The 23,008-nt window shown below is 38.2% G+C and overlaps 1 protein-coding gene across 5 annotated transcripts in view; it reads right to left on the reverse strand.

The window, feature by feature from the left end:
- Window positions 1–394: 394 nt before the first annotated feature.
- Window positions 395–23,008, reverse strand: part of ncoa5 (nuclear receptor coactivator 5) — a 37,167-nt gene continuing 14,553 nt past the window's right edge. For all 5 annotated transcript variants that reach the window (XM_069884662.1, XM_069884661.1, XM_069884658.1 and 2 more), the window contains 7 exons: window positions 22,399–22,465; window positions 20,256–20,396; window positions 14,994–15,112; window positions 10,614–10,737; window positions 6,239–6,438; window positions 2,724–3,038; window positions 395–1,812 (listed from right to left, as the gene is read on the reverse strand). In XM_069884662.1, the coding sequence (XP_069740763.1) occupies window positions 1,157–1,812; window positions 2,724–3,038; window positions 6,239–6,438; window positions 10,614–10,737; window positions 14,994–15,112; window positions 20,256–20,396; window positions 22,399–22,457 (1,614 nt within the window). In that variant the 5' untranslated portion in view covers window positions 22,458–22,465 and the 3' untranslated portion in view covers window positions 395–1,156. The remainder of the gene's footprint in view (window positions 1,813–2,723; window positions 3,039–6,238; window positions 6,439–10,613; window positions 10,738–14,993; window positions 15,113–20,255; window positions 20,397–22,398; window positions 22,466–23,008) is intronic.

A 23,008-nucleotide genomic window follows, 5' to 3' on the forward strand; every position in this document is an offset into this window, starting at 1 on the left:
GACCTAATATTAACCTTGTGAATACAATTTACACAAAATGTTGAAGGTGATTATTCTCAGGATAAATGCATCATAAATAATCACACTGCTGCTCTCTCCCCGCTCCCCTGCCCTGCACCGCTGCTCGCCCGAGCCGCTTTGTCTGTCAAATACACTTTCAGCGGGGTCGCTGAAATTCTGATTGTCCTCCAGCGGGGAGAGAGCTTTCACACGAGGTGAGATTTCAGGCCCCAGGACAGGATTGCGACTGTGGTGGAGAGGTGTCGGGGATTGGTGTCTGCATAGGGAAGTGTTGGAGATCAGCAGCAGAGAAAATTCCTGAATATCCGAGATAGATCCAGTCCCAAGCATTTCGACACACACATACACACCACAAATACACAATAAAAAGGGGGAAATGGAAGAGAAACTTTTATTCTTTACAAACCAGATGAAAATTATGACTCCAACATTAAACTACTAAGAAATATATAACAGCCACCATTCCACAACTGAAAATGGTTCTGTCTACAAATGAAGCACAAAAACCAACTGCTCATAGCTGCAGAGAATGAACGCAAGGGAAGGGATCACAAATAGAACAGAAAACCATAAAACTTACAAAAGTCAATTTTACAGAACCATAATGCAATGACAACCCATTTGAATTAGGATCTAATCATTATATTTAAAAAAAAATGGCAAAACATTAAAATGTAAAAAAAAATGTTTTCTTTCGTAAGAGATCAGTTTTCCTGGGTTTTAGTCACATTTTTAGAAATATCCATTTAAAAACACTGGATTTAGGCTGCAGCATCATGCTTTCATACAGAATCATCTGGTTAACATTTCAATTTTTTTTTTATATATGATAAAAGATCAAAGTCAACATGAACCGAGTGATTGCAATTAAGGCCTATTTCATTAACAAACGTAGTTTTTAATATATACAATTACAACACAAATTGAGTGCCTTTATAAAAGTTTTCATTACTTGGCTATCATAAAATCATAATAGACTTCTTAAAATCACGTCCAAGCCCAAAAATAACCAGAATTTAATCAAGCACTCTCTTAATAACCTACATTTGTTCATGAAACCTATACAGGTAGCCTTAAAGGGGTTCAACAGATGCACTGACTACTCTTCCAATAACACTCTACCCATTCCACAGGCTCAGTAGTGGCGTTGGTAAGACACCATAGAAGCCTGGTTCATTGGTTGTCCAGGACGTTGCACCTGGACAGAAGCTTGGTTTACCAAGTGGGAAAGAGATGGGCCACTCTGAATAAGGGTATCCAATGCTTTCTGCACACTAGGGTTATCAAAGTTTATACCGGTTGCAACACCAGATCTCTGGGCCTGAGACATAGCACTTGACTGATTGGGGTTTGGACCTCTAGGTTGCTGCTGGCCACACAGACCTTGATTTTGAGGCAGAGGTGAGCGAATTGCAGTGGCTCTTGGTGCAACTGCTTGAACCATTAAAGGTGGAAGTTGTGAATTAGGGCCTGCCATGCGCTGCTGAGCTTGAGAGAGATATGAGGAATTACTGAGACCAAGTTGGCTAGAACGATTTTGAGGCTGAGTGTTCAGAGCACTTCCATATGCTGGGCCTTGTGCTCCTGCAGTATTAGTATTGGTGCCAGATGCTCCACTGTTGAAGAGGCTTAGGATCTTGGCTTGCAGCTCTTGCTGTTGTGTTGCTTGTGCATCCTGTGGACCCCCCTTCAAAGACTGAGCATTTGGCAAAGATTGTTGTGGATCAAGTGGATTCATTCCTACTGAACCCATGTTAGGTCTAGGCATGGGAGCTGGATTGTGAACAGATCCTGTCAAGAAAAATAGTACAAAAGATATCCTTATAACTACACATACCTTAATTTGCACTATTACAATGGACGCAAGCAATTAAAATGTTACTTTTACTCTTTGAAGACCAGATTAAACAATTAGAGAACAAGAGATATCGGTATTGCAGTCTAATTGAAAATAATTAATGCTATTGATAAGATCTACACTGAGCACCACAATCACTATATTTAATCGTGACTTTGAATATATGGAATGCAAAGATTTAAGAGAAAGTTGCCAAACCTCCAAGGATAGATTACATAAACTAGACTTAGTCTGTGGAATATATGACCCAGGCAAGACAAGATAATTTTCTTGAATTCTGAAAAGAATTTGTAAATGGAAGAATATTTAACCAGTGGTAGAGTTTAGGATAGGTTAACATAATACTAAAATCAGACTATTCAGGAGTGTAGACACAAAACACCACAAAAATGGTGGTACAAATGTGTAAAATTCTTACAAAAAGGAATTGAACAACTATTTATTCACCCAAGCATCTTTCTCCAATAAAGTATAATTTTGCAGTTCAATATAAAAATCCTGTTATAAATTTAAATATTGTATTCATTGGATATAGACCCCATTTAAAATACCACACCTAAATGTTCTCAAGAAACAGGCAATTATATTGGAGTCCATGTGGTGTCCTAATTCATAACGGAGCATGCCTCTGATCTGGCAACAGTTTGAACAGACTATATTCTCTGTTCTTATATTACCAAACAAAGCATCTATGGGAAAGTAAATTATTGCAATTTCAAAGTTTCAAAGACTCATTTCACCATAAGGTTTACAGCAGAGAAAACAAACTAGCTCCTCCACTTACAAATTATTTTTGTAGTCACACCAATTCACAGAATTTGCATATACAAGTTATTCATGTTACCATGCAACGAATCTCCTCCCCGAAGAAATCGTTCCTTTTTCTCTCTCAGGTACTCTATGACTTTATCAATTTCTTCTATAGCAAGATATCTTCCATCTGCGAGTAGGTTCAATAATGGCTGGATGCTGGGGGGATTCCCTCGTTCTTCGAGCCCTCCTTGGGTAGGCTCCCGATCACGCATGACCAGTTCATCTGCCATTTTTGCTGCCTTTCTTGCAACCTCTTCTCGCTCCTTCTCACGTGTTTCTCTCTTGTACCTTTCGTAATTACGTGCAACCAAGATCATAGCATCAGCCATTGGCATGTTACGGTGCTCTGGATATGAAAAATGCAAAAGAAAATAGTTTTCAAAAATACTCTGGTTCCTTTTAACAAGATTAACAGAAATTTAAACTTAAATTTTACAAATCTAGAAAAACATTAAAGCTCATTTTTTTGTGTCATGGCATTACACAATTTCAGAAATGAAAGGTATAAAATTATTTTCACCAACCAGCAACTGTAGAAATAAAACACTCATATTTCAGGATGACGATCAGACCCAAAATGGTCATTAACCTGAAATGTTCACTCTTCTTCTCCTTCAAAGATGCTGCCTGATCTACTGAGTACTGAGGATTTTCTGGTTTCAATTCTGATTTCTAGTATGTTACAAATTAGCCAAAAATATCTCACATTAAATTGCTTCCAATCAAAGCATAAATTCCTGAATCAAATAACTTTTGCATTCTCCATTTACAATTAAAAGTTCATCATTATTGTAAATCTGGAAGAAAATATTGTTCTTTTAAGTTTGAAATAAAAATAGGAGGTGCTGGAAACACTCAGGCAGCCTATGAAAGAAGAGAAACATTTGAGGTCAAAGACCTTTTATCAGAACTGGAAAAGCGAGAAAACAATACTTTGGTAATGCAAACTATATTTTCTAGACCACTGGATGTTATTTGCATTGAATTCACTCCATCTTCTGCTCCCACCACACACAGGCCTACTTCTGGACCTTGTTCTTTGAACCAGCTCACAAACCAGAGTGAAGCAGACTACACAATATCTGGATTTCTGAACAGTGGGCTCTCAAGAGTATCAGTTTTATTATACATTCAAAAGAGGATGAAAAGATGGGGAGACAAATACACACACATGGGCGGATGGCTAGTCACACAAACACACAAGGAGAGACAGTTGAGCAAGTAGTCCCTCATCACACTGAACTCAAAGTGACCACCCAATCTTAGTTGGAGGGTAGAAGGGGATAGAAATTACAAAGTGTACCATTGAACATGAAAATTAGTGGAGGGGAAAACTTGCTTGGCCCCTTACCAACCATGGTAAGAGAGCCACAGTAACAAAATATGTCAGTAATCTTATGGAAAATCTCATCAGAAGAGATGCAATAAAAATGAAGCTAATTTCGGTGACCAATTTTAAGCTTGGCAAGACAAGAAACTGCAGGTGCTGAAATGTATACCCGCTGCCCTCTCTCCTTTGTATACAACGATACTAAGAGGATCTACATCAAAAAATGTCTACTCTGGAAATGTTCTCTAATTCCCTTAAAAGCAATAATTCTGACTGACTTGAGAACAGTATTAGGTGGAAAAAAGATTTCCTTTATACATTTTGCAATATTCAGCTAAATAGTTGCAAAACTAGAATCAAAATTTAAACTAATCAGCTTGATAATCCAATTATCTAAAACACATTACTTTATCCAGCTGAGCAACCTCTACAAACCTTCAATAGATGCAACTAAAAAGATTACCAGAAACTCACTCTAATGAAAAACTATTTACTACAAAACAACCATAGATATTTCACAAAATTAAAAACATTTAATGACATACAAGGACACCTCCAAACAGACAAAACATTCCACTTGATAAGCTCCAGTCATCCATACTTTATTCCCTCAAACAACACTGCATTTACAAATTGAAACACAGTTTCAGGTGCCTAACTTTTTATCCAGGATTCCGAACACCTGGAAACTTTTTTGGTAGATGGAATTTGCTCATCAAATATGCTTTTTACACGGTCGCTACATAAACGGAAATTTCTCAGAAAATTCCTGCAATGCTGGGTGTGAAACTAATTTCCATCCGGAATTTTAGCTGCGGCAACCCTAGACATTTTTGCGGCCAGCCTAAACTGAACTGAAGGCTATCCACAATAAGCTAATGAATACACCTGACTATCTCACTGTCTCTCCTCTCCCCCCCCCCCCCCCACCCCAGCAATCTGTCAGTCTCCCCCTTCCATCTAACTTCTGACATGACAGCAGGGATGCAGTGCTGCCAAGCCCAGAGTTCACCAGAACACTGCACCAGCACCAGCTCGCGGTGACAGCTCAATGCAAGAGCAATCGATCCCATATTGAGCCAGCTGCAGTCTGCTTCTCTCCCACCAGATATTGGGGCCAGGAGTCACCTTTCCACTGAAGGTTAGAGGGTGCCATGGGGGAATGGATGGGGAGGATGGTCTCCCTCTGAAAATGGAGAATATCTGCACAACATTTTTAAAACTTTATATTTGGAGGCAATTTTCAGGCAAAGAGATCTGCAGTCTCCCATGGAAGAAGTCTTAAAAATATTCATTCTGACGCAATGTTTAAGTTGTAATCTGCATTGCATTTGCACTGTTTGAGATGTCTGGGATATCTTTATTTATTTAAATTCATTTAACACCCCGCACCCCCTGTTTTGTGCGATTTTGTGGAATGAAACATCGCATTTGCTTAAAAGGACCACAATTTTTAAAATGATTCTGAAATCCAGAAGATTCCGAATCACAGAAGGTATCTGGTCCCGACAATCCCGGATAAAACGTTAGGCACCTGTACTTCCCCTCATAACTCCAACAGCTATACTCAAAATATGTACCAAGAAGAACAAGGGCAGCAGGTGTCCAGGTTATAAACCTGACTTGGAAATTTACTATTTTCATCAGACAGAATCATACCGCACAAAAACGAGTCTTTCAGCAAGGAAATCATGGTGAATTTTTACTGACTTTTAACGAATCCCATTTTATTCTTCCTAAATAATTCACACACACAGCGTTTGTTTTTTTTAAGGTCAGGATTGAATTCAGGTAGCTGAACCAGAGTCACCAGTTCTGCTCATTGCACTGCTGCGCCAAAACCAAGGAAACACTTCCCTCCCCAACAATTAAAATAGTGACTTCAAGGGATGCCAATAAATGCCACCAGACCAAACAAACAAAATTAATTTACAGAGTTTCTGAATATTAGACAGCAGAAGAGAAATAGACCCAACTTTACAAAAAATACTCAATGTTCTTTTCACATCAATGCGCATTGATCAAGAAAGTTATTCTCTGATAACAAAAAGTTAAAAAACATTCAACAAGATGAGAATAATTTTAATTTGCTGTCATTCACTATCCTTAATTATTTCAGACATAACAAGCTGTTTAAATTAAAATGTACAAGTTTAGCCACTGGAGATGGAAGCAGAAAAAAAGCTAAACGTTGCTTACAGGGAAAAAAAACTCACCCTGTGGTGTCCCAAACAAGATATTGACAGTACACGATCTGTGTATTTCATGCTGTTGAGTAATAACAATCGCAAATGCTGTTCCTCCTCTGCTGACATCTTCAAGAGCTTGAGTAAGCGACACTTCAGTATTCAGGAATATCAAGTCGACCACCATACCGAGGTCACGAACCTTTCGACCAACAGATTCTGCATATTCCCTAATTAAAAAATGAAAAAAATTTAAATCAAGATAGTGCTCAACACCACCTTCTCAACAGACCATTAAAACTGCTAGTCCTTGAAACATCTTAAACATTTCTTCCAATTCAAAAGCAAATCTAGATACCAAAACACAATTTTAAAATCACTGAAACTAATCTGAATACTTAGATTTCTTCCAGAAACAAGTTATACAAATACTCAAATGGAAATTTGCATCCTTGAATCAGATTTCCCCACTTGAGCTCAGATGTCTGCAATGGTGCTTCCCACATTTGAGTGCCATAAGCATTCTACCAGAGCAGATAGCGAACAGTCAACAATTATGTCAATTAAAACTAAACCCAATGTTTGGATTTGGGTTTTCCATTGGAATGGATGGGTAGAACCCAACATCATTCCTAGTACTGGACAAGAACATGTGCTCTAAAAATCCCAATATTTTCTGAAATACTGATGCAAAAAGATTTAAAACTGCTAAGTCTGTTAAATGGGACCACTTGCTTGTAACAGAAGCTTCCCAAGTTATAACAGCCTGGATTAGACCAGTTCCAGCCAGTATTTCATAAGCATTCAATTAAATAATAAAATAGTGAAGTTTCTCTATGACCTCTTTAGTCTCTGAAGGATATGCCAAATAAAGTCTGATAATTTGAAACATAAATGAGCACATAGCTGAAGAGTGCAAGATCACAAAACATTTCTTATAGCTTTGTAACGAAATAGTAGCACTGTTGATGGATGACCGCTGATTCTTCCCTTGGAACTAATCCAGTATGACACTTCCTTCTAATGTAGATCCTTGTGCAAAGTAAAAATGCTGTACCTACTCAGTCCTATATAATTAAAATAAAATTTAATTGACATTCAATCCCTACAAATAAAGATTAATATAAAATTTGCCTTCCCAATGGCCTGCTTTGTCATTCATTTGTTAAAAGGCTTCCAAATACTTCTGCACACAAAATTTTTTTTTTAAAAAACTACACATCTCAATTTGTCAGATGTAAATGTATGGAAAAATTCGATCTCACATCTGCAACACATCAATTCGAAGGCAAGGAAATTAACAGTATTTGAATTGCTGCAGTTCTTCTGGTGAATGTAGCCCCAGTACTATTAGGTAGGTTTAGATTCATTAACGCTGAAGGGAAGGGGAACACATTTCAACATCAGAATAGTACACATATTGAAGGGAGGCCTGCAAGTCCTTGCATTACCATTCACCAATTACATTTGTCCTCCTTGGTAGCAAAGCTCACACAAATTGAGATGCTGTCAAATAAACAAAGCATTTTTTCCACTATATGTTCAGAAGGCATGTTGCTGGTAAGGAAGTTTGCAGAACATTTGCAAACAGAATCACCATGTAAAGGAAACATAGCAAACATTTGTGTTTTCCCCCCAAAGATGTTCAAAACACCATAAAGCTTTCTTAAAATAAAAGCTCAGGATACTGGGGAGTAGCATATTATCATGAATGACAGTTTGACTCATTGCAGGAAGAGGGAAGGAGGAATCATTTTGTTCAGGTTAGCAAAGTATTTACTTTGCAATGAAGAATGATAACACAAATGGGTTTACAAAACTAAAGTGTTTGTATGAAACCTTTCATTAGCCAAAATGGCATAAAGCAAAGACCCATTCAAATCCTTTTGTAAAAGTGAATTTTTGTAATTGAAGTATTCATAAAGCGGAGTATACCTGTAATTAAATACAAAAACCACAGAAATCTGCAGTATCATGAGATTTGGAAGTCCTTGCACATGAAACAGATGAATATAACTATTGCAATTTACTGGGAAGCCTAAAAGAATATTTTTATTTCAAGGAGAGGGGGGGGGGGGGTTGGAATATAAAAAGATATGTTTTAATCTACCATGCCACAACTCTACTAGTAAGACCTCTTCTTGGAAATGTGTATAGTTTAGGTCTCTGAATTTAATGAAAGATATCACCATTGGATCATTTTTGAGAAAGTTCACTCGGATGAACCCAGTTACGGAGTGGTTGCCTTGAGGCAAGGTTGAACAGGTTAGGAAGTTTGGAGGAATGAAAGGCAAATTCATTGAAACAAAAGATTTTTAGCAGGTATGGCAGAACTGGTGGGAGGACGTTTCCTCCCATGGAGGGTCCAGAACCAGAGGGTTTAGTCTCGAAATAAGGTAGCACCCACTTCGGATATAGATAAGGTAGTTTAACTCAAGAGGCAAATGCCTCAAATTGCTTGCTCTGGAAAGTTGAATCCTGGAATGAATTAAAAAAATGACAAATAGTTTCTTAATTGGAAAGGGAATCAAAAATTACAGGAAAAAGATCTTGAAGGAGAGATGGATCTGACACGATCTCATTCAATAGTAGGACAGATTCTTTACTTCTAATGGTGCAGCAGCTGGTGTTGCTACACACAGCTCAGCAACTTGGGTTTGATTATGACCTGCATGGAGTTTGCATGTTCTGCCTGAACATGGGTTTCAATGCTGTCCAGTTTTTTCCCTGCATGCCACGATATGTTGGCTGGTAGTTTAAACCATTTCTGTGAATTACTCACAGCATAATCAAGATGATTATTGGTTCAAGAGAAAATAGGTTGCACCAAAATGGGATCAATGGAAATACTCAGGGCTAAATGGCTTCCTTTAAGAGAAAATATTAAGAAGCAAAAGTGAAAGAATATGATCTTAGTTATTCTACTGTAAAATCCCCAGTATCCGGCACCTATAGGATTCTAGATATATTAATTTTACAGTTGCCTGAGACATACTCTTTCTTACAATGCCCAATATACCCACATTAAGAATAAACATTTTAAAAGACAAACAGTACAAAATGTAAAAATAATCAGTTATTGTTGGCACTTTAAATCAGGCAATTCCCATAGCTTATAAAATTTAAATTCTAACCCCAGTTGCTTTGAGCAAAGCCTGATCATCGAGGCCTAGCATTCCACTCAAAACAAAGAGAACAATTGGAGGGAGGGGGGCCCCCGACAGGAGGGTGGGGCAGAGCGGGCCCCCGGCGGGAAGGGTGTGCTGGAACCCCTGAGCAAATTGAATGAGGTTAAGTACACTAAAACAAATTTTTCTTAAAATCTCATTTTGATTTTTATGGGGGAAAAGTGATAAAACTGCAGAAACCCATGTCTATTACAGTATTGAAATGAGTGGCCTCTCCACAGACTTTGTGGAGGCCAACAACCATTTTCATCAGATCCAAAAGCTATCAAGTTATTCCAAGACAACAGTGATGGTCTTGCAAATGTCCTCATCAACACCAATCTTCAACCAGGTGAAGATGTCTTTCAGAGCCATCAGTGCCTGAAGCCAAGTTGTTGCAGTATACCTGCAAAGCAGTACTTAATAAATGTGGGAAATTCTTCCAATGAGGGCAAGTTCATCTTAGCTAATTAACTACTCCCTCTGTCTAATTCCAGAAAATAAGCAAGTTGTTAATAATACTGTTGAGTGGCACCTGCCAATAGTATCCTTGTATTTACTGAAATAACACAAGAGCTAAAGATGGTTATATTTCCTTAGTCCAAATATTGACAAAAGGGAATTTTGGGGAAAGACATTTCATCATAAAGCCCTGAATGTGGGGAATTGAGGATTAAGTCATACATTTTACAAAGGAGGATGGGGTTGTACATTTTCATCTCCATTTAAAAATATTGCCTCAGGAATTCACCAGCTATGCCCTAGGTCTAGCTATCTTTAATAGCTTCATTAATGATCTTGTTTCATTTAGATCAGAAATGGAATATTATTCACAATATTAACTTCCATTCATGACAAATGAAAGTAGTCAATGACTGCATACAATGAGGAGCGCTTGACAATGGCAACTTTATCTTCCTTACAGTAGATAAAGTTAAAGAATTCCATGTATGCTACATTCTAAATGTAGGAGTAAGTGACAATAATTGAATCTTTATCGTTATGGGATAACAAGTGAAAAGTTCTTGCCAAATAATGAATCTCTCCTACAAGGCAATGTATCCTCTGACCCAGGCATAACCATCACCAACCTCCTGGTTGTCACTGATGAGAAACTTCTGAGGCCCAATCATGGACAAACTCCTGCAATCAACCAGTGCAGCATACACTGGATGATTGTTGATGAGACAAAAGGGAACAGGATAAGAAATATGAACAGAAACACTCTTTTAACTTACTTTTGCTGCTTGTTGACTACAATAACTGAACAATCCACAGGTCTTTCAGCATCATAACGTCTTTGGATTTCATCATAATACTGACGATACAATTCTTCTCTTCTCCGCTCTCTTCTCATGGGATCTTAGGAGAAAAAGTAGAGCAAATCAAGATTTAAAATTTATCTGCTTTCTCCATCCAGATTAAAAATTGCTGCAAACTAATAAAGAAGTACAGAGGTAATCATCACCTTTACATACGAGCATTTTTAGTCCCTAATCTTTTCCCAAGACACAGTGTGTAGTCTTGCACTTCACCAAATTGGTTCCTTGGTGGGATTTCAACAGCAAGTACCAGAAGGCACAGTAACCATTTATGATGCAGTGTTCAACATTGCTCATTCGCAAATTGGACTGCAGAACTCAGAGTAATGACATTTTAAATTTAGACAGTACGGTAACAGGCCATTTCAGCCCATGAGCCCATGGCGCCCAATTACATCTAATTAACATACAATCCTCTGTAAGTTCAAAAAGTGGGAAGAAACTTCCCAGGTATGGGAACACTGAAAGATGCTCACATCTGAAAGGATACAATGTTCAAAGCACACTAAAAACTAGTTGAAATTAGTTGAGAAAGCAGTTTTGATCAACAAGGGTGCTATGATCTCAGTTATCTACAAGACCACAACAGACGCTCACAATCCCAACACATCTTCCTTCAGCTGTTTCAATGTCCTCCTTCCATTATGTCTGGTAGGAATTTTCACTGATTACACAATTCCTAATTTCTCAACAAATGAAACAGACCAAATCTGCAAGCAGCTAAGTGGAAACTGCGCACAAACCTGGTCTGAAAATTGCTAAATAACATGGGCGGTGCCACTGGAAGTTCAGGCAAAGTTTCATAAAGGAAGTGAGTCGACATAACCTTGATATTCTACAGTATTACATTCAATAAATCACCCATGACCACCATCCTGGTCACTTCTAACCAGAAGTTAAACTTCACCAACCATACAAATAGAAGTAAGAGCAGGTAAACAGCTAGGTATCCTGCAGAATTTCATAATTAGAACCATAGAACACTACAGCTTTCCCCCAAGTTCCCCCTAAACCTTGCCCCTTTCAGCTTAAAACTATCTCATATTTATCTCCCCCAATCTAAGTGGAAAAAGCCTATACACATCCACTGTCTATACCCCTCATAATCTTGTAAACCTCTATCAAATCACCCCTCTTTCCTCTTCGCTCCAAGGAATAAAGTCCTAACCTGTTTAATCTTTCAACTCCTGAAGACCCAGCATCACACACAGCCCAGTAAATCATCTCTGCAGTCTTTCAATTTGATTGATATCCTTCTTGTAGTTAGGTGCCCAGAACTGCACACAATATTCCAAATTTAGCCTTGCCAATGTATTAAACAACTTCAACCTAACATCCTTCTCCTATATTCACGTACTTTGATTTAAAAAGGCTAAGATGCCAAAAGCTTTCTTTACAACCCTGTCCACCTGCAACACCACCTTCAGGGAACAATGTATCTGTATTCCCAGATCTCTCTGCTCCTCCACACTCCTCAGTGCCCGATCATTAACTGTTTATGTCCTATCTTGGTTTGCCCTTCCAAAATGCATCACCTCACACTTCTCTGAATTAAACTCCATCTGTCATTTTTTGGCCCATTCCCTGACCCATATAGAGTCTGCAAGCTTTGAAAATCTCCTTCACTACCCAAAGACCTCCTGGCAAAGACTTTCCACCACTATGCAGCTACTGTCAGAGTGCCACTCCAACAACAATCAAAGTTGACACCATCCAGGATCCAAAATTATTAATGCTGGATCTTTGACCAATGCCCATATACTTTTTTTTTAAAAATCAGACACTTGTTATAACTGATTAAATGATTACTTGATTATTTCCCTTTTTTGTTATAATATCTAGTTTATACATAATAGATTTTCTTATACGTCTCTCTTTTGTATATTTCCTTTTTCATATTATCTCTGTATTTAGATAAATATGGCTTCTATTTTTTTTGTATTATTGAAACAAAGAAAAAGCAAGCAATGCCTTTGTACCAAAGAAAAGTCAGTCATGAAAGCTATACTGCATGGAAACAGCTCCTACTATTCAGTTTATCCATGCCAACTGCAATACCCGATTAACTTCCTATCTATACTTGTCCATTTTATAAAGGTCATAACTATACCCACCTCTACCACTGCCTCTAGCAATACAGTTAACCCTGGGGTACCTTTCAAATATTTGCATCCTTCTGTTACACCCATACCTTCTAGTTTTGGTCTCCACTACCCTGGGAAAAGAGCTGACTATCAAATACAATATTTGTGATGACAGAAAGCATTTACTGCAAAAAAAAACATACAACAGGGAGCAGTCATTTAGATTCACTTAACGCAAAATGGTAAAAGTAAAACAGATTACAAGTGAGGTTTTTTTACATAAACTAGCAGACAGCACATAAAAATTAGTTTTCCCAGAGACTAACCATCTGGAACATGCTAAAACTTGTGGTGAATCTGTATGCATTATGTGAAAATTCATCACTGGCGCAAGGAATACCTCATAAAGAAGAAACAATTGGTCCAGTACCTTCCAAGAACAATCACTGATGTACTAAACATTTTGGGATTAATCTGCAGTAGTCATCTCCAGCATACCTTCTGATTTTATCCAATTAAAAAGCTTTGCCAACAAGATTTAAGTTTACTGCCATCCTGATTCTAATTCTGACGTGAACACACAAAAGCTGCCTATGCTAAAATCTTGAACAAAGAAATGAGTGCCCAGCAATTTTTGTTCTAATTCTGATGTTCTAATTGGGAGATTTTGATATGCTGGTATTGCCACAAAGCAAAAGACTAGGTTACATTCAGCAACTGCTGAACAAGAGCTCTCCATGTGCAAGTGCTGATCAATGAAGTGATAGGGATTTGCAAAGAGTCTGTTGGCAGCTCTACGGCAATAACAACTAGTCAGGGCACATTCCTGGATCATCGGGATCTAATGATACTAGTTCTGATTGAGCCTTTCAAGACTTAAAGAGCAAAATTCAGCCTAGAAGTAGGCTGTTTGGTTCATACTGACCATCAGACACCCACTTACACCAAATGCTACCTTAGTTCTTTTTTTTAAAATAAATTCTCCCCATACTCTTATTTCCCCCAGATTCTACAACTCATCTGCTCAATTTAGTGGCCAACCAACCAACTCATCTTTAGTTTGTGACATGAAACCAGAGCAGCCAAATGAAACCTACACTATCACAGGAAAAGTGTAAACCTCACACCAGCACCCAGATTTCTAGCTCTGTAGAGCAGTAGCTCTACTAGCTGCACTACTGTGCCATAGGAAAACTTTTCTTCACCATTCATCTCAAAAATGCAGCCATTCAGCTCTCCCAACAACTAACTTACCTAACACCCATTTCCTGGTCCTCCAAATTCCTATTGAGCATTCACTGACTCTTGCCAACTCTATGGACCCAAAATTTCACACTGCACATTAAACTCTTTTTTCCTACATCACTTAACATTTTCTGATTCAGGGAAATTAAGTGAATTTACACAATAATGTGTGAAGTAACTCACAGCTTCTTTTAATGGAAAGGCTGCAAGTATAGTAATTTCAACCCTTGGAGAGAACCAACTTTTTTCTGTTGCTTGGGAGGCTGGGTTTAAAAAAAAACATTCTTTCGAGTCACCACCTATCCGCTTGCACATAGGATTGTAACTTCTGGTTGAAGATGAGATTAGGCAATTTTGAAACGTATCAAGATAGATCAGCGAGTGCCAACTTGTAGCCATCCTGCCTGCATAGATTTCACTTCATTTCACTCCCTTCAGATGAATCAATTATCAAAATTACAAAACCATCCTCTGGGCAAGTATCTTTTATAAAATTCATGAGTGATTACCCAGTGTACATAAGTACACAAGCGCTTTATGAATTCTGCTAATCAACACAAACATAAATCTTTATGGATGCTAAAACCAAGCCTGACAGAAATACTGCTTACAGTAATCACATGGAATTGGACTTAACCAAATATCATCACCTTTTCAGAAACAACAAATAAGTCAGTCCTTAGAAACCCATCAAAGTTGTCAAGCAAATAAGTGGGAGGATTACAAAATTTGCTGGCAAATATTGTCAACTTTTTAAAAGTATTAAGATCCAAGTTGAGAATGAAGTGTAAAGTCCAAGATGGAGTAGAAACCTATCAGATTTCATTAAAAACACAAAAAACTTTTAATGCGTTAACTTAAACTCTTTGAATATCCAACCCATTTACCAGAGCCAAGCATAATCAATCAAGATTCAGTTCATTTGTTCTTGGCACATGACACTATCGAGATTTATCCCTTTAATTACCATCAACTTCACGAGATGCTCTGGGATCCCAGGGTTCACGGAATCTGTCCACATACGGCTCCTCCTTCCTGCGCAAAATGTCATCGTAGCGATAATAACGATCATAGACTTCCTCCCTCCTGCAGCACGGAGACATCATTCAGTGATAGGAAGTACATCCAAATCCCAATTAAAACTTAAAATATCACTGCCACCAAGTTTACGTTGTAAATACCAGTATTTGTTTACAAGATAACCCACTGAGCAGTGTCACAATGCAAGTCTTTCACTTTGATGAAATTACTACCATGTAATTGACATTGCTCACTGAATGGGCAATCATTCCAGTTATATTTAAAAAACATTTAATTAAAATCCTTATTATTCAAAGCCTTAACAGAGTGAAGAACTGTCTCACAGCATTTAGGTAACACATCCTATCATTTTGACAATGATTATAAAATGACAAAATAGTAGTCCAATGAAAATAAATGTTCCATGCAGTCTGCTCCCCCCCTTGCTCTTCCAGACTGATGACATGATTTTAAAAAATTTAAACGTTATTTATATTATAAAATACAGAAATAATAAAACAACATTCTTACAGTAGACCATCATTAAAATACATTGGTCCCCTACTACCCCTTCACATCTCATTCTGTTTCTCAGAAGAAGGGTAGAGGGGAAGAGAGCAATAGTGAAAGGGGATTCATGGGTTAGGGGAACAGACAAGAGATTCTATGAAAATGCAGACGCTCAGATGGTAGGTTATCTTCCAGAGCCAGGGTCAGAGACATTTCTGGTCAACTCCAAAGAATTCTTGAGAGGTGGGCAGCCAAATGATGTGTTATAGGTTAGTATAATACATTGATAGGAAACAAAGGTGGTCCTGAATACTGGGTTATGTTAAGCTAAAGAGAACTTCAAGAGTGGTAATCTCTACACTGCTGCCTGTGCCACAAGACAGTGAGGGCATATGAACACATGGTCACAAAAAATTGGTGCAGGGTTTAATGGTTCCCCTTTGGGGAAAGTATAACCTATACAAACAGGAAGGGTTTGCTCCTGAACTGGAGAGGGACCAATACCTTTGTGGGCAGGATGGTTCGGGCCGTTGGGGAGGGTTTGAAATAGCTGGGAAGTGGGATGGGAAACTGATGAGAGATAATGAAGCAATTGGTGAAAAGGTAGATGCAATGTGTGTTAAGTCTGTGAGGAATGATAGGCAGTGAAGTGTATAAATATAGTTGATGTAATGGCTTTAAATGTATATAATTAACATGAGAAGCATTAAGAAATAAAGATGAACTTTGTGCATGGAACATGGAGGTTTGGTTGAAGGGCCTATACTGTGCTGTAATGTTCTATGTTCAACTCTGCTGAATAAACTTCAGAGAATGGAAATAAAAAAAATTAGCATTGCGACCACTGGTGCAGAGACAGCACTGCTCTGAAGGGTTCAACTGCCAGGTCCTAATGCTGATGGCGCCACACAGGCTTTAAACAAACTGTTAAATATGTATTTTAAAATTCTGTAACCACAAGGCCTGTGCTCAAGATGGAGGTGCCCATGCTCAACAGTGGCCTCGAGGGGGTTCCAGACTCCAGGGAACAGCAGACTGGTGCAGGGCATCAGAAACAGGGAGAATATCCACTGTTAAGCAGAGACTACCATGTAGGACAGTGGACCTGCGAGGGGTTCAGTGGCTGAGGGGCCTACACAAGCTGCGGGTTGCTGGTGACTTGTGGTCAGGGGACCTGCAAGGGCTGTGGGCTGAGACTGGCTGCATCGCAAGTGATTAGAGAGGGTGCTGAGCACAAAAAGAGCCCCAAAGGGCCTCGGGTGCCAAAGGCTTCTGACTGCAGAGGTTTGGATTCAAACTTGGGTTGCCGATTATTTGAACTGGAGTCTGTACAGCTGCAGAGGCTGGAGGTGAATCCACAGACACTTGGCGACTCTGAAGAGACTCTTTTACTGCTGTTTTTCCCTTACTGTAAGGGGAGTCAGGCAATATTAATGGCGACTCTTTGTTTACCCTGCAGCAGGATGAAGGCAATTTCATTTATTACTTGTTCTGTATTACAGGTAAACACCACTTTACCAATACTTGCTTTACGAAAATTCGCTTATACAAAGAAATCAGTGTTCACTTTTACGAAAAAATAATTATAAATTGCTTTTACGAAAATTGCCTCCAATCGTAGTCAATGGGTCTTTGCTTTACGAATTTGCAGTTTCTAAGGGCACTCTACCTTTGTATTACATGGTAATAAAGGAATCTTAAAAAAACTGCAGATGCTGCCCACTTGAAATAAAAACAGAAGAGTTTTCTAGCTGAAAGATTAACTTTCTCTTTATTCAATCGTGGTCCCATAAGGTAATACGTAATAAGAGTTCCGAAATCTCGATCAGAGAACGTGACGTAGCAGATGTAAGCAGTGCATTAATGAGTGTAGATTTTTCAAAACAGGTCTACTTCAGTTAATTTGTGCATATGTAATTTGTACTGTAATGTGAATGAATCCATCTTTAAGTCTGAGTGAATAAGTGCATTTTTTAAAATGGTATACCAAAATCCAAAACACTTCTGGTCTCATACATTTTGGATAAGGGGTACTTGACCTGTACTTGTTTAAACTAGCCCAAGAAGATAAACAGGAAAGTGTCCTTACACTGTAATTGAAGTACAATACACAAAAGTGCTGGAGAAGCTAAACAAGTCAAGATATATGATGGGCTTAAGCCAGAAACATTGGTTAGATACACCTTTGCTTCCTATGGATATGGTGTGAGTTGCCAAGTTTCTCCAGCACTTATACAGGAAGGATGAGAAATAGACAAAAGAATCAGCTGAGCTTACTTTGAGAATTATACATAGAAAAGTGGAATAAAATAAGCTTTGCCAGTGAACCAAGGTTCTAGTTAGAATGCACCTTTACCTCCATAAATAAAATTTCAGATGGAAATAACATTAACTAGCTGCAACAAACTTTGATTTCCTTTTGACTTTATAAATACAAGATAAAGTTAAATTTGGCATTATAGGAAATACTGAAGAAAAATTCAGTAATTCAAGATCTTATTGTTCATGATTTTTATTATGCTACAATTGCACATAATTCAAGTCTTGCTCTGTGCAAACACCCAACTAAATCCCTGGAAATACTGCTCAGCTTGTGGAATGTATCAATAACCAACCAATAGGAGATTTCTTGTTCTTTTTGAAAGGAAATCAGTAAATTTAAGCGTGTAAAATCCATGACTTCCAGTGCAAAAAAGGATTATGCCATCCAAATTAAAAGCTGGACTTCAAAATATTTTTTCACCAATATTTTCAAGTTACAGCCTGGACAATTTTTGGGTATTCCAGCCACTCGGTATTATAGTTAGTCTATTCTTATCCAGCCACTCGATATTATAGTTAGTCTATTCTTATCCGATTGCACTGACGAAACAGCTTTCTCCAGTCGTCAATGCAAAAACATGCAAACACACATACAGACAAGACTCATTCAGATGTACATACATACAAATAAAAAAAAGCTGAACCTCAGAGCATTTGTATGACCAGTTCATTCATCATTCAGCAGTCTCACTGTCCGTGGGAAGATATTTTTCAGCCTAATGGTCCTGGCTCTGATATTCCTGTGACTCTTTCCTAACAGGAGCAGCTGGGGGATGAGCATGCAGCGATTTTGCAAGCCCACTTCAAACAATGATCCTGGTAGATCACATCAATGTTGGGTGCGGCAGACCCTATTGATCCTCTCTGCCGCTTTTATGGTCCTGTGGATTGTCCTCCAATCCAATGCTCTACAGCAACTGTACAACACTGATGTAACTGGTCAGGAAGCTCTATAGAAAGTTGACGTGACAGTGGCCAGTAGCCTTGCCCATCTCAGTATTCTTATAAGTTGCACCTTCCTGTCTAGTGAAGAGATGTTTTGTGTCCAGGATAGGTCATTCTTTAAGTGAACTCTGAGGAATCTGGTCCTCTATACTTTCGCCATTATCATGCTATTATAGTAATAATGGAGGGTGGTCATCCCTAGTCCTTCTGAAGTCCATGATCATCTCCTTCATCTTGCCCAAGTTGAATCTAAGGGTGTTGTCCTTGCACCATTTCACAAGATTTCCTACCTCATCTCTGTAGTGTGATGCATCATTGTTGTTGATGAGGCCAACTACGAAGGCTGAAGTTGACAATAGTGGTAAAGGTTGTATAGGTTACGAAAGGATATAGGCAGGATTCAGAACTGGTGGATAGAGTTCAATCCGTTAAGTGTGAAGTGATGCATTTTGGATGGTCAACCCAGAAAGCTGAGTACAAGGCTAATGGTTGGATATTTAAGTGTAGAGGAACAGAGGGACTCTGGAGTCCAAATTTATACATCTCTCAAGGTTGCCACGCAGGTTGATAGGATAGTTAAGGCGGCCTATGGGATGCTGGGCTTCATTAATAGGGGGACTGAGTTCAGTAGAAAGATCATGTTGCAACTTGACAAATCTCTGATGAGTCCACATTTGGAGAGTATTATGTTCAGTTCTGGTCACCTCATTATAGAAAGTTTGTGTAAGTTATGGAGAGGGTGCAGATGAGATTTACCAGGATGTTGCCTGGTTTCAGAAACATGTCTTATGAGGCAAGGTTATCAGGGCTCACACTTTTCTCTTTGGAGCAAAGAAGGATGATAGATGATTTAGAGATCTACAAGATTCTGAGGCCTAGACAAGGGCAAGAGTAGCTAACACCAGTGGTCATCTGTTCAAAAAAAAGTTGTGGGTGCCTGAAATACCTAGTCAGAGGTGGTGTTGGAGGCTGAAACATTGGAGGCATTGAAGAGAAAGAGGATTTCAAGGTAGGAAGGGTTTAGTATTTTTTTGGTAGGAATATATAGATCAGTACAATATTGAGGGCCGAAGGGCCTGTATTATATCTAATTCCAGCCAAGTTAAATAGAGCATTTAATATTAACAATTTTAAAATGGCTTCATCTAAATAATTAACATAGTTTTAAGTAGATACCCACTTTAAAAGTGGAAAAGGTTGATCATCTTGTACAGACTGCTCTTTTGATTAGTTTAAGTGTATTGCAGGAGAGTCAAGTGTCAATGTGGTCATTCTACCTGAAAATCAAATACGTGACTGTACAAGGTGCAAAGCTGAAATTTAAAAACCAATGTTGGCTCATCTGCTAAATATTAATTGCACCAAGACAGCGAAGTGTCCACCTCTCCACAAGCTAAGTTAATTTCAGCAATTTTCATTTTAGTAATTTTACCTGTAGGTTGAGTCCCTAGGGTCCCGAGCATCCCTGTACCGATCATACAGAGGTTCCCTTGCATCCCGGTCATCTCGAGTGGGCCTGAGTGGGGATCGGTCACGTCTTACATCACGTTCATCACCAAAGGCAAATGGATCTCTAGCAAAAGCAGATATACCATATAAGCATATTCTACAAACTCTACTTGCTGTAAATTCTCAATCTACTGAAATAAAATGTCAATTCGAATCCAAGGAACTTCATGATGTCACTAATACAAAGTATTAGTAACATCCCCATTCATTTTTTTAAAAAACTGAACATTGCTCATAGCCCAACATCATGCACTTCACATTTTACCAATACTTTCTACCCGAGTACCCCAAAAAAAATCAAAAAGTGCATGTTACTATATTTCTGGGCATTGCTCAGGTTTCCCAGAATAGCTTAAATGCTCAGGTTTTGTGAACTGAAACATTTAAATACATGAGAAAGGGAGAGTGTTGTTGGATTGAAGAAGGGAAAACAAAATACCTGGCAATGAGTTCATGGTTTCAGATGCTGTCTCAATATAAAGAATTATAACTGGCCACCAGCTGAATTGCATGTTTTTTTTAACCAAGCTGTCTCACTAGAATGACAAGCTATTGATAATCCGACAGATTAAATCCACAAATCCTTTAAATGCTTCATTTTTAACAAATTATTGACATTTAGTTATTGCCTGAAGATTCATAATGGAACTGCATTCCTACATGCCAGTGATCCAATTAAACGGTTAAATTTTAGCACAGTAATAGACCCTTCCAGCCCACAAGCCCGTCTGCCCCAAAACCCCAATTAACCTATAAGCCCCATACAATTTTGAAGGGTAGGAGGAAACCGGTGCACCTGGAGGAAATTCACAGACACAGGGAGAACGTACAAAGTCCTTTCACACACCAGCAGATGAAATACTGTTGTGATAATCTTCACGTTAAGACAGCACATTTTCCAATAGCACTGACGAATTCATTTAACTGACGTACCTACCTATTGCTTGAAATAATGTTAATTAATGCTACTTACCTTCCATTTATTATCCTATTTTAAAACAAGCAGAGGAACCGAGCAAGAAAGTGAGATAAAATGGAGGAAAAGAAGTTGTACCTAAAAGTCAACTTTCTTTTAACAATATGATTACGAAATCCACGTAAACATATTTTGACAGTTTTCCAAGAATCTTCAATGATTAAATTCATTGGTCAATCTACAGAAATGGTTTGCTTAAATGAAACCATTCCTTAAGTAACCAGCTTTCCAGAGTCCATAATCCACTGTTGGGACCAGTTTTACATAGAGATGGAGTATGTATAAGTAATGGACCAAGAGTTGTCCTGCCACATAAGATGGCAATCCTACAAGTAGAGAATAAATTTCCAAATGGATCCTAGGAATAAGACCTGAAATTCAAGACAAATCGATGAAAATATAGTTCAATCTGAATCAATCATGGCATCAGAGCCTTTGAAGCGGCCTTCAACTCTTCCAGGTGCAGAGATCTAAGTCACTACGAAATGAAATAAGATTGTAGGTGTAACAACAGAAACTTGGAATAGTAACAAGTAGCAAATCCGAATCAACCTCCTGCTCCCTTTGTCTCTTTTTTTTCTAATACTTACCTCACTGGACATGGAAAAGAAGCCTAAATGTGTAAATTATTGCACTTGAAGAAACGGCAAACGAGATGCTAAGTGATGTGTGACGGAAGGACGCAAATGAGAATCACTGGAAACCATGCCACAGTCAACGCTCCAAAGAACATTTGGAAAATTCATTGTAAGCTGAAATTCATTTTAAAACTCACCATTTTTATTAATTTTGAATAAACACTAATGTACATTGTTTACATACACAAGTATTAATACTAGTCATACTTTACTGTAAGCTAACAAAATGTATAACTGACATCCAAAGACTTACAAGTATCTTTAAAAAAGCTGTGTGTAACTTACTTCAATGCAAATGTAGAACAGCCACTTTATCAAGCAGCTTCACAACTCCCCAGACAAATTGACCAATTTTAGGATTTTAGTAAGCTGATTTAACACGAGACGACCTTCATCCCATCATTGGCAAATAGTCTTGTCTTCGTGATAAAAAGATGCACAAGTGTTATTACCTTCTCGGAGGACTCTGTCTCCGTGCAGGTTTATTCGAATTTCTTCGTTCAGCTGCCATATTAACATCTGAAAAGAACCAATCAACCAATTTGTACAAAACAAAAACATAGCATAGACTTGAAAGCAAACATATCTGCCAAGACAGAGATTTACATAAATGTTTATTACCAGAAGGTTTGTTTAATGTGTAAAGCAAATAGTTTTTAGACCAGCGATCATAAATTGACGTTTGGATTATGTGCTCCAAACTGTACAATTTTTAGTGAAAATATTAACTGTTTTCACCAGCTTGAAAAGGTGGAGCTAAATAAGAAGATTGCTCCAGTACAACCAAAGTCAAAAATGAGAGAAAAGGTACTGCAGATCTTCACACCCACGTTTCGGATAAATGAACAGTTTGAAAATCTCTCAAACACAAAATTCTGCTCTCTTGATCATTGAGTTATACCAAACATAGAATTAGTTGGAGATTGATGGTATGATGCTCTGTTACCTCATTCAGAATAAACTCTGCATTACCACAGCTAGCACACTGGCATGCCAAACATGCCGAAATTAGAGTTGCATGAACTTCCGTGCTTTCAAATCCGTTTATTTGAAAATATGGGC

This window comes from Narcine bancroftii, chromosome 6 (genome assembly GCF_036971445.1).
Source record: "Narcine bancroftii isolate sNarBan1 chromosome 6, sNarBan1.hap1, whole genome shotgun sequence".
Taxonomy (NCBI): domain Eukaryota; kingdom Metazoa; phylum Chordata; class Chondrichthyes; order Torpediniformes; family Narcinidae; genus Narcine; species Narcine bancroftii.